The 12,537-nt window shown below is 45.9% G+C and overlaps 1 protein-coding gene across 6 annotated transcripts in view; it reads right to left on the bottom strand.

Moving 5' to 3' along the window:
* Positions 1-12,537, bottom strand: part of Nrp2 (neuropilin 2) — a 123,197-nt gene that overhangs the window by 107,146 nt on the left and 3,514 nt on the right. For all 6 annotated transcript variants that reach the window (XM_033764573.1, XM_033764574.1, XM_010616106.1 and 3 more), the window contains exon 2: positions 418-595. In XM_033764573.1, the coding sequence (XP_033620464.1) occupies positions 418-595 (178 nt within the window). The remainder of the gene's footprint in view (positions 1-417; positions 596-12,537) is intronic.

Raw genomic sequence — 12,537 nt, 5'->3', positions numbered from 1 at the left:
AGGCAACCAGCGGCCACTTCAAAACAGAGTGGGCGGACCCTCTGTGACCCTCCTAGATGGAGAGGGCGGAAGCTTTCACTTGGACAAGGGCTACCATTTTATTGAGGAGGCAGTTGGGTCCCTCTGTGGGGCAGCAGTGGAAGTGGGCCATCTCCGAGGGGAAAGTAAATCCCAGCATCAAGAGGGATGTGCGGTTCAGTGTTCAGCCCTGCCCACCCAGAAATCCTCCCTGTTTCCAGAGCCTGGGTGCTATTCTTTACCCTTGACTCCAGCAGGCCCCATCCTCCATACTTTCCAGAAGGAGGGCTGAGATCCACTGTTGCCACTGGGTGACAGGAGGGACAGAAGAGGTGAGGTGGGCTGGGGCGCAGGAGCCCCCCACGGCGCAACACAGTTTAGCAACGTAGTCACGCTTACTTGCAGTCGTGCTTCTCAATTTCAAAGTGAGGGTTGAAGTTGAGGACAATCTTCTGGTTGGGCTCAGGGGCGTAAACAATCCACTCACAGTTCTGGTGGGAGGGGTAATCCTGGGGGTAACCAGGAGAGGTGATATAGCCAGCATCTTTGGAATTCAAACGACCTCCGCAGGGTGAGTCTAGAAGAGAAAGCAGCAACCCGAAGAACTTCAAAAATGTTACAGTCTTTGCTCCATACACCCCCACCACCCCACCAGCAACCCGAAGAACTTCAAAAATGTTACAAGTCTTTCCTCCATCCCCCCCCCCGCTTCTCTTAGTGGCTGATCAAAACTATTTTACAGACCTTTTATGGCAGTCCGCGAGACTAACCTACTTACTCATTTGGTGGAAGAGATTATTTCAGCTCGTCCCTCCCCCTACCCACCGCACCGCCCCCCAGTATTCCCACAAAACTGTCATAAATATTCCAAGTCACATGGTCTGAGATTATAAAAACAAGAAAGCTGTACACTTGACATGCCTCCCTGCCTTTTCCTGTCTCTCCTTCTTGGCCTGTCTTCCTCTCCTCCTTCAAACCTCCCCTCACTATCTTTACCTCATCAATCCTTCTTTTTATTCAGTGTCTCCCAGCCCAGCCCAGGCAGCCGGCAGTTCAGGCTCCAGGAACTGACAATCGTGGTTTTGTGGTGCAGACCCACAAGTGAGCCTGGTAACAATTACATGTGCTGCAAGGAAGCACTTTCAGCATTGGGCCAGAATAGACCCTGGGGGGTGATTTCAGTCTTTTTTTTTTCCCCCTCTCTTTTTAAGAAAGAAAAAGCAAAGTCCCCAAACATTTAATTCCGCATACACTGCAAATTTGATTTATTATTTCATTATACACCAAGTGGAAAAATCTGCATTGCAGAAGCCACTGGCTCCAACCTCAGAATTTCGACAAAGGTGCTTTGTGTTGAAGGGACACCTATGTTATTTCTGCACTCTTTGCACAACTGTCCCCCCTGCCTGGTCAACACCACCAGAATGTGCTGCTGCTTTGTCCAGCCACATCAGCTGCAGGAAAAGCGGTGGCAGGCAGGAGCTGGCTCCCCCTCCCCACAGAGCCTGGCTGGAGGTAAACAGCCTCATGTGGGCCAGAAGGGAAGGGGGCGACCTTCAAAGGCAGAAAAGGTGGGAGATGACATTTGAAAAATTTCATCTACTTGAGAGTGAAGTTCTGCGATCCCTAGCAGGGGTTCTTGGGAAATGGGGGTTTTGCTTAATACCACAATTAGAACAGAGAGGCACAAGAGACATAGAAATATCCAGAAGCCTCTTGGAGGCCTTCCTGAGATGTGTGCGTCTCTTAGCATCAATCACGATTTAATATTGCCATCTGCATGGAGCAGCATGGGCCCCTGAATTATGTATGACAGCTCAGCAGCCACCCTCCAGGACAGGGTCTTTCTCCTGTGTTCCCTCTTTGAGGGAACGGGTCATGCATTTTTAACTCTACAGGTGCACTTTTCCATTCCCTGTGTCTGTTGGCATTACTGTCTTCCAGACCTCTGCTTCAGATTTCCAGCCTGACAGGCTTTAAATACATAAATGATGGGCATGCTGCACAATGGTGGTCGGGACACAAGTACCCTTTTCAGCACTGAGCTTCCAAGAGTTCAAACTGGGAGGTGCTGAACTGCCCAGAATCTAATGGATTCTGGTCTGTTTCTTACTGGGTGGAGAACAAAAGCAAGCCATTTCCTGAGGCCAGAAGACACCACATCATCCTCTACCTAATGACCCTGCACCCTCCCCAGTCCAGGAGGACAATGGCCCATCCCTCCCACCCAGGGGCAGCCAACGCCTGCAGGCCTTCCCAGTGCCCACAGTATCCACCTACGCTGGGCACCCAATATCTTCCAGCTGGTCACATGGTGGATCATTGGCCCACGTGAAACTGGGAGGCTGGGAGTAGCCTTCTGAGAAAGCAGAAGTGTGGGCACTTAAATCATCAGCTGTTTTTACCAAACCAACAGCAGAAGCAATTTTCTACAGGGTCCAGGTCCTCTGCCAGCTATTTTTCAGAAAACTGCATCCCTGCCACAGACCCACCCTGAACCACACTTTTTGCCTTGGAACTCATCAGAGGAAATCTGAGCTGAGCTCCTGTTCAGTAACCCTTATGGTTTCCATATCATCCACACTCTCCCTCTTTTCCCAGCCTCTTCCCTGCTTCTCTCTGATTACTCTTAAAAGAAGAATTTCTCTCCCTCAATTCCCTGGACCCTAGGCTAGGCTTGAGCTTTCAGTAATTAGACCAGGCACACAGATTAGCAATGAAGACAGGAAACTTCCTCAGAGGAAAGAGTCATTTGTCATTTATACTAGGAGCAATCATTTTCCTACTACCAAAATATTTTTTTAATTGTATAGTATATCCATACTATAGGAGGCAATTTCTGTTGTGAAAAATTAATTTAACCTAAAGAAAAAGGAGAGGCCCATTTCTTTTTTCTTGTTACTTATCTGAGAAAAAATCAAAGCCCTCATTGAAATATCTGCAAACTCATTAAAACATCTACTTTGGTTGTGTGGTTAACTTTTTGAATACCCAAACATTTATAAACTCACATTCTTGTTTGCATTGGATTCACACTCAGAAACACACACAAGTATAGATGTTGAACATACATCAATTACATACACATATCAGTAATTCACACATTAGTCCTGTACACAGATTCACGCCCTCTCATAAAATATCACACATCATTTGCACAGACACATAACCACAAAGATAAATATTAGAATTTCTATCTCTATTTTTCTTGGGGAGAACAGAATTCTTGAAAGGCATTAGTAAAAGAAAATACATTTAGTCCCTTCAATATTTCCTCTTTGATAACTGATCTTTCATTTTTAGGGTTGGGGGTTTCTTCATTTCTACATGAAAACATGCTCCAATAGAAATTAGCTAAAATTTCTCCTTAAGAGCTGTATCATCCAATGCTTCGTAGGCCTTTACTGTATCTCAAAACAAACTTCATAAATGTTTTCTGTCCTGTTTCAGAGGAGTCTAGCCAGGCCAAAGGAGAGTTGAACTCAAGGGCAAACCCCTTAAGGCCAATCTTCTTATAGAGAGGAAATTGACCCTGTTAAGTGAAGCTACCGAGCCTGTTTGGTGAGTTGACAAGGGATTTCATTCTCCAAGGATTTTGTGAATACCTTTCACCTGGGGCAATTCAGTTCCCAAAGAGAACCCAGGCCTAGAAGTTCAGAGCCATTTCCTCCTCCAGTTGAGAGCGGAGCCCTAGGGATGATGCAGGTCATGTCAGAGGACCAAAGGAGCAAGAGCCCCTGGAATACCTCTAGGTGTAATTTTGAGGAAATAAAACACTGCCTGCTAAAGTCACGATGTTTTGATTTCCCCCATAGTGACTACTTAGGTGTTTTGATTTGAAATATAAAATATCAAATTATTTAAAAATCTTTAACTCTGTCTTGTTTTCCCCCTCAAAGGTATCCTTCCTTGCTTTGATGCTATCCAGGCAACACCTGATGCTGCCCTAGGTAGTTTGGCCCTAGAAAGGGAAAGGAAAGGCACTTTGTGACTATTCACTTAGGAACTCACTTACCTCCGAGAGAACCCTCTTTAAAGTAGATTTCTGCTTCCTTGGTAACATTTGATTTTTAGGAATTACTAAGAAGTAAAAGAAGAGCTCTTAAGTATCTGGTCTGCCTTCTAGGAAAATTTAATTGGAGTTGTTTTAAAGGATCATCTGGCCTGAAATTGACAAAATTTGCTAAACTGCAGCCTGACTGTAGTGAGGACTTTAAAATGATCAAAATTACAGTGGTCACTTCTCAAGAGCTGTGTGACAACAGGTAAAGAACAATCAGATCCCTCAGTGTGGCTGAACTGAAGGCCAAACCAGGGAACTAGAGTGAGGGTGTGGTCCAAAGTGATTGTGTAGTGGTTGAAGGGACCGGCTACCCGGAACAGGAAGCCTGACTTTGGCAAAAAGAGAGCGGGAGGACACCTGTTCTTAGCTTCACACGCTGTAATTTGATGAGTGGATCCCGTTAAGTTGTCAATTCTTTCTCTTCTTAGAAGTCGTATCTTTTTCCCTCCTTGATCAAAACTCTACCCCCAACTCCAATGTACAATGAAGATGGCAGTGGAGCACCTCCTGGCTGTTGGGAGGGAGAGAGCCAGAAGTCATGCAGAACCCAGGCCGCAGTGTGTCTCCCCGTCTCCTAGGGTCTTCTCCAACCAGTGCTGAGGACCTTCTGGAACTTGGTTTGAAGCCCACTGCGCTAGAGCTCAGTTCTCTTGTTTCTTTAACATGCCAAGAGGAAGAGAGCTAGTGGAAGGATTAGGAGACATTTATTTCTTATATGGGGTAATCACCCTTCTCTGATTTCAGTTAATTGCGGTCAGTCTGCATAGGCATGGCATCCTCCTCCTGTCACATCCCTGGGAGTCAACAGTAGCCTAAAGCTGTAGCAATCACTCTCATCACACAGGCGCTGTATCACTTTATATCATCACAAGAAGGGAGAATTGAGCAGCAAGACATTTTGAGAATGAGACCATATTCGAATAACTTGAGGGAGTGTCACCAGCCACTTTGGTTCCTAAGTTTAGAGGTACTGCCCATCTGGGGGTATTTGGTAGAGAAGTCTTATTTCTTCTGAAGATAATGTATTTTATTTATAATTTATTCTTTATCCACAGCATAATCCTATCCTGTCTTATTTTAACTGCTGTTTTCCTTTCATTATTAGTAGAAAGGCAAAAAAAGAACTCGTCTCTTTATTTAAAGAGAGAGGAATGCTGGTGTTATACACAGGTACCACTACCCACAGTGAATGTACTCATGATGAATAATAAACATATACTAATAAAATTAAATTAAATTAAATTTAAAAAAATAAAAGACATGGGTTGCCACACCATGTCACTCATTGCTCCAGAGGAATTGACTGGAAATAGCACTGGGTAAGAGTCAAGAAGTCCTGGAATCAAGTCTAATCTCAGAGCAGGTAAATGTGGTGCCCTTGGGTAAATTAGTAAAGCACTCTGAGCAGCCCCCTCCCACCTTGCTCATTTATAAAATGGGAGGAGTGATCCAAAAGACCAATTCCAGTTCTGAAATTCAAATAAGGCAGGGAAAAGCTCCAATATCCCATAGATTCCAAATCTCAGAAGTTTCCCTCCTAGACAGCAAGACATTTATCCCAAGTGTTATCTTATTTTATTTGGTTGGGGAGCCTGAAACCAAACTCTAAGTTCTTCAGATGAATGTCTGTCTTGCATTACGAGAGTTTAAATGTCTCTTTTAATAACATTAGCCCTACTGATGTGAGTTTCTTTTCTTAACTGGGCCTGTGGCCTCATAGTTATAAATATTATGGATACACCGCTCTGTGTGTGAGCATGTTAACAATAGGGATGCAGGACAAGAAAGGCCGAAAGGAGTTTCTTCCAATCCTTCACTCTGATCACCTAAATTCTTTGCTCAGGGTTTTAACCAAATTTTGCTCACCAGCCCAGGATTAGCTGCTTTTGAAGAGTTATTTCTATGTATTGAGGCTGGATTTTGTTTTATTCAAAGCAACTTCATTCAGCCTGTCGCAAGACAGTCTCATAAAATCCGTATCTCAGCTTAAACTGGGAAGAAATGAACCAATCCATCAGCCCAGGAATGTGGCTGTTTGACCATTTCCTAAGGCAACTGGGAAGGGATGCAATCTATTCAATTTATGGGGCTGGGTGGTAGTGAGTGATGCAGTCCTGAAGGCACAGCAAATGGGAATCCCTATGAACTTTTTCAATGATAAAGTTCAAAATCTGAATAAAAGAACCATTTGGGAGGGAGAAGGGACCAGGGAGCCTGAGAGGAAGCCCTATATGTAAATGGAAAAGAGTAAGGGATGAAGCAAACTCTCTCTTCTCCTACCCCTCCAACAAATTTGTCAAGGATACAACTGGAAATGGGGCCTTTTGAACATCTCTTCCCCTCAATCTGGGTTCTAAAAACGGACTCTCATTTAATCGGTAAAATGTAAGTTTGATGTGATTACCTTCCCTGACCTCGAATCATGCCACCTGTGATAACCTTGTTATTTGTCATCTTATATCATAAACAAATGCAGTTCCAATAGGGCAGCCGATATAATATCATTAGTTTATATTTATGTCCGCTCTTTTCCAGCCCTCTTTGCAAATGCAATTTTGATGCCATTGATGAGAGATCTGGGATTACAATGCCTGACCATTTGAACAGACATTTAGGGAAGGAAACAGAAAAATAATTTTGAGGTATCGCCAAAAGCCAAAGGAGTGCAAAGATAATGAAATAATTTTTTTCATTTATTCCGATTAATTAAAAAGTTAAGTTGAATGGCTTCCCATTGCTAAGCACGTGAAAGCCAAACTCCCTAGCCTTGCATTGAACACAAGACTATTATTACTAAATTTCTTTGCAATTATTTCCAACTACATATTGTTTTGTTTATTTGTTTTTGGGGTTTTTTTTGTACCGGAGATCTAACTCAGGAACTTGTGCTTGCCAGGCAGGCACAGTGCACCTGAGTTAAATCCCGGGCTCCAACTACATATTCTAAACTACAGCTTCTGGGTGTTTCCCCAAACAACTCAACGTCCATGTTCCTGCTCTCCCCTTTCCTTTCCCCTGAATGCTGTTCCTGGCTCTAAATCCCCCAGTCCTCTGCCTTTACTCATCCCCCATTTCAGAGGCACCAGGGATACCTCCCTGAAGATCTCCAAGGTTGAAACTGCTCAGCATCTTCTGAGGAGTGGGAGCATCCACAATGGCCTATCCATTCTACTGGACTGCCAGGGGAGGGCATGACTCCTCTCTGAGCCATCTTTGGCAAAACTTAAGGGCTCAAACCCAAAGGCCTTCCCAAAAGTCAGATTTAATGAGAGGCGATGAGTTAACAAATTAAGAATGAACGAAGTTACACCAAAAATATCACTAGATATAGCAAATTCTGAGTTTTATCACAAATTATTCTGCTTCTCCAGCTACTTACTGCTACCCTTCTCTCCTTACCCATAGCTGTAATTAAATGAAAATGTTTGCTTCAAACTGAACTGAGGGTTTAAATAACTTATCTTGGGTAATAAATATGTGGGCATCAGTCAGGGTGGACTTGGTGTGACACCCTAACCTTGGATAAGGATAAGTTCAATGGATACACACATTTTAATTGTAATAGTGAGATAAATTTATTCTGAGTTTTGTTGCCTCCTTACTCCCAAAGGCAAGTTCTCCATGTTTGTTGTTGGTAGCATCAGGAAGATGCAGACTATTACTCCATCACCAAATCACTTGCTGGCATTATGTTTTCTCTGATGTGGTTTCAGCTCACCTCACTTTACTCAGTCCCTCTCCCTGTCCCTATCTCTGGCCCCTAATATGCCTTTGGGGCACATCTGTTTTATTTTCCCTCTTTATCCAAGCAATTATTATCATTCAGTCCAGTAATTTGCAATTCCCTTTATCTTCTTTGCTGAAAGACTCTCCAGAACCTGATCCCCAGTTATCAGAACATCTTTGGAGGCAGGGAGCAGGGTACCAGGGACAAAAGCACCAGGCTGGACAGCAGCCTCTTCCAACCTGAGCTGCACTGAGAGTTTAGCTTTTGTTATTCCCAGCCTCTTCCCTTCTTTCTGGATTAGATCATGACTCTTTTATAAAGACCCAGAGGGAAATGGGATTATTAAGAGTCTTGCTGAGTAAAAGCTATTTTGTCTTTCTGGCGACTTTTTTGAGTTCACCTATTGAGGGGCCTTACTGCCAGAGTAGAAGTTATTACAAATTTGGGAGAGTGCCTTAAACACAGTGCTTCCTGCAGAGCACACTTTCAGTGGTGAACAATGGAAGGGGAGGAAAAGGAACGGAAAGTAGCAAGATTAAAAAAAAAAAAAGTGAAGGCAAGATCACGAAAAACAGAACAAGGAGAAAAAAAATGCAAAAGGGAGCCATAAATCTAAGATGTGAACCGGCAGAGATTATCCACCTGTGAAGAATAGTGTGATGAGAGATAATCTGGTACTTATAAAAGGCAGGCAAAGGTTTAGTAGAGGGAGAAGCAGAGAATGAATAATTATTTACTTAGCGCCCCCCCCCAAATCTCATAAAAATAAAATAAACTTATCTCAGTGGTTAGAGTGTGCTGCCTGTGATGGGGAGCCGGTGAACCCTATTAAAGCTACTTTAAAGATTAAATGAGTTCAGAATAGCCCTCATATATGACAAACTAACATAGCATGACTACCCTCTGGGGCAAATATTATCAAACACATTCTACAGATAAGGAAACTGAGGCACAGAGAGATTAAGTGCTCTGATCAGACAGAGTCCCTGGACTACAGAGCTGGCAAGTGGCTGAGCTGGATCTGAAACTCAGGCAGTCTGGCTCCTGAGTGTGATTCAGAAGCTAGGCAGTCCGATGCTCACCCCAACCCCGTTCTCAGAAACAAACTTATTTGTTGGCATATTTAAAGAAAAGACAAATGTTTTGCCGGTTTGAAAACCCTTTCCCCCCGGCCCATGCCAGTAACCTGCCAGCGTGAACAATGCAGGATGTGCTCAAGGCTAGGGCATGAGCAAGCTGGAAGCACTTAACACCTTCTTCAGCCCTTCACACCGGCCCTCGGCTCCTCACCATCCTCCCCTCCTTCCCCTGTTCTGGAAACCCCAGGCAAGGGGCTTTGGGAGAGCTAGGAGGTGAGAGGAGGGTTCAGAGGATGCCCTGGTCTGAAATCAAGGCTTTTTGTCAACACCGTGTCTCTCCTTTCTTCTCAAGCTCTCTTCCTGTCCTAAACGTCACACTGTTATTGTTCTACTGGATAGTAACAGCATTTTCAGAAATGGGGATTTATTTTTGTAGCACAGCTGGTCTGTCAAAGGTCACATAATTTGGCAATGTTCCCAGTGGTTAAAAATTAATTTCTCCTTATTAATACAACCAAGGTCCCATAGGATGGGAGCTCAGTCTTATCTAAACTTGACAGCTTCCTAAACCTTTAGAAGAATCTTTCTCCTGGAGGACTGGCCATGATACGAGGCCAGTGTGTCCTGGAATCCAACTCCACTGAATCCTCTTAGCCAATGAAACCTTTAAGCCCTCAGCCACTTCTCATGAAGGCAGATAAAGCTTTGAAAAATGCTGTCAGTGCTCCAGATAAAACTTCTGGGGCATCTTCCAGGAATGGGTTAAGCATCATTATTAACATAACAAAACAAAACAAAACAAACAAAAAGCTAAGTCCTTACCTGGAAAGAACAGCACAATGACTAACTTCTGGGGCTAAAAACACACACCTATCATTCAATGTAACAGCCTCATTTGGCAAATGATGGCCAGCTGATAAAGTAACTATGTTAGTAACACTACTACTGCCCAGACTCCAGACACCCCTTAGCATGTCCTTTCTCCTCAGCTCAAGTGACTTCAAGTGTTATGCTTGTCAAAATGCAAAACTACAACATCTTTTGTCGTTCTAATTGGCATTTGTGATTTGTGAATCAGGCGACGTGGCATTCTGTAATATTCCCTGAGCTGGGGTGGGCTATATCGACAGAAGGCTGAGGAAACAGAACAAAAATGGATTGGCTGGTTTAAACTTACTTTCCTTCCAGGGTTCAAGTAGAGGGGGCTCCCTTGTGATATTGGCTCAGAGTTGCTGTGACTTTCCTGTTTTATTTTATTTATTTATTTTTGGAAAACTGGCCTGGTGTAGGGTGTAGTCAATCACGGACGCCCAGCACGAATGATTCCATTCTGGTTTGTCTCGGTCCACCGAGGCCTAGTACAGAAGGCCGGCCCAATAAAACTGCATAGCAATTCTACCCAGTGTGCTTTTGTTCTTTTTACAAAGGGAAAAACCTCTACTAGTTTCTAAAGTCTTTCCAAACTGGTTCTTTGGGGGCACGTATTCTGCAATCTTTGTACCCACGAGCCTGGCTTTTGAATTCTGTCATCACAAACTGTCTCACACACGGGCAACCCCAAGTCAGCCCAATCTCTTGATTGCTTTAATGAATAACGGAGATGAAAAATTCCAGAGTCCTCAGAATCATCCAGGCTAGGCGTCTCCCTCTACTGATCCGGACTTTGCCGCTATTTGCATTTGCGCCTCATTGCCTATGAATTGGCATTTGCACTCCTGGCTTTTACTACACTTCAAAGATAGGAAATGACCTTTCTGCAGCAGAATTCGGACTTCACCTTCAACAGCAGGGAAGCAGGGAGCCATTGGATAGACAGCAGGAGTCCTGTCTGGAGAGCCTGAGCTACAGCTCTCCAAGCTTGCATTTTGCCACTTGGGTGCTCTGAGGCTTAATGTGTGATGTTCCATGGGCGACAGAAACTTCAACCCCAGGTGCTGCCAGGCATTCGCAATTCTACCAGGCTCATCGTTTTGGACAAGCAGGGGCCTACCCTGGAGCCCTGTGGGAAGCTCTCCTCTTCCCACTGCCGTGAACTGTGTGCTGTGTTGGCAACGGGCTACGTCTTGCTCACCGCCCTTTCCCTAGGGGAAAGTTTAGTGGGCACTTACTTAATGTGGGCAAGAGACCGGGGCCCAGAGCAAGCTGTCTTTAAAGAATCTCAGAGTTTACTGTTTACTCGCAAATCATGCCATCCCATCTCCCCATTTTGGGGAGAGAGGCTAAATAAAATTCTCCAAACCTCTATCTGGCGCCTAGACAGTCCTTGCTTCTCTTTCAGGATTTGTTTGAACTCGGATCTATCTCCCACAGCCAATTTACACCTCTTATCTGATCATCCAGTCCAGACGGAAGGTTGAATTGACCGACTCAGCCCGTGTCCATGGCAATGGTGTTAAAACTCAGCACAGATCAAAGCTCTCCTGGCAAGGGAGGAAGGGGGAGATGGTTACGGGGGTCCGGGTTCTTTTGGCCCTGAGCGGTGCGTCCGGAAGGTAGGGACATTAGGGCTGGAAGTAGTCACCATCTGAAGAACCTACTGTCCGACCCCCGTGATTTCCTGAGCACACCCCCTCCCGGTGGATCCCAGTTATTTAGCGAAGGAGAGTTTTGGCCTGGCGCTGCCTGGGAAAGGCTAGCGCCAGGGGGCTCTCTCTGTCTAAAACAGAAAGCAAGGAGGAGGAGGGAAGGAGCCAAGCAGCGATCACACGCCGACACACCAGAGCGTCGAGCCCCTACCCGTACTGAATTCAGCCGCAGCCGCAGCCGCAGAAGCTGCGGCACAGATGGGCGGGATCCCCTAAACTTGGCCTGGAAAGCGGATTCCCCCCACCCCCCACCCAGGATTATTCCCAGAGGGGAAACGATCCATTCCGATCCCGCTTCCACAACAAGACTTTAGCTCTCCCGGGCCCCCCACCCAGTTTCCGGGCGCCTGGGACCCGAGGGGAAAGACTAGGGCGCAGTCACCCGAGGCCAAAGATGGTTGGGTGGGGACAGCCGCTTAATCACAGTACGCCTCGCCTCCTCTAACTTGTGTTGATATTCAGAAATCAATCAGTGAAAATGAGGCAAGGGCCGTGAATGATGTGTTTCTTTCTCTAGCGTAGAAAAGCAAGGCGGGGTGGTGGCGGCGGGGACTGCCTTGCCGCCTACCGCAGAGCCGCAGCCGAGCAGAACTTCCCCGCCTCGAACAGCTCTGAGGAAACGCCGCAGGCTTCTCCCTGGGGGTGTCCTCAGTCGGGAGGAGGAGGGGGCAGGCCAACTTGGCGGAGGCTCTAGCCTTGGTTTTGCTTTCGCTGGGAATATTTTTGCCTAATAGAATGTTTATGGATTGCTCAGCTCTGTTTCTGCCGCGTAGCCCAAACAAATCGATGCGGCGTTAGAGACAGCGCGGTGGTAGTGGTGGTGGGGGGAGGCCGGGGCCCAGCGTCCCCACCACGTGGAGGCCTCGCCGCGTGCTCTTCACCTGTTCCGGCGCGCGCGGGCGCTCGGTGCGCACAGCTTCCCAAGCCAGAGCAAGTTGCGCGCGTTCCTGAGGCGCAGGCCGGCTCCTTCCCAACTCTCTCCGCCCTCAGCTCCGAAATCCCACCCCGGCTTCCGGCCACCCAGCTCGGCTGGCGCTGAGCTTTTCGGCCGTCTTCCCCAGCCCC

This window comes from Fukomys damarensis, unplaced genomic scaffold (assembly GCF_012274545.1).
Source record: "Fukomys damarensis isolate Sample0158 unplaced genomic scaffold, DMR_v1.0_HiC HiC_scaffold_16, whole genome shotgun sequence".
Taxonomy (NCBI): domain Eukaryota; kingdom Metazoa; phylum Chordata; class Mammalia; order Rodentia; family Bathyergidae; genus Fukomys; species Fukomys damarensis.
Note: the sequence above shows the minus strand (reverse complement) of the source record. Positions and strands in the feature narration are given on the sequence as shown.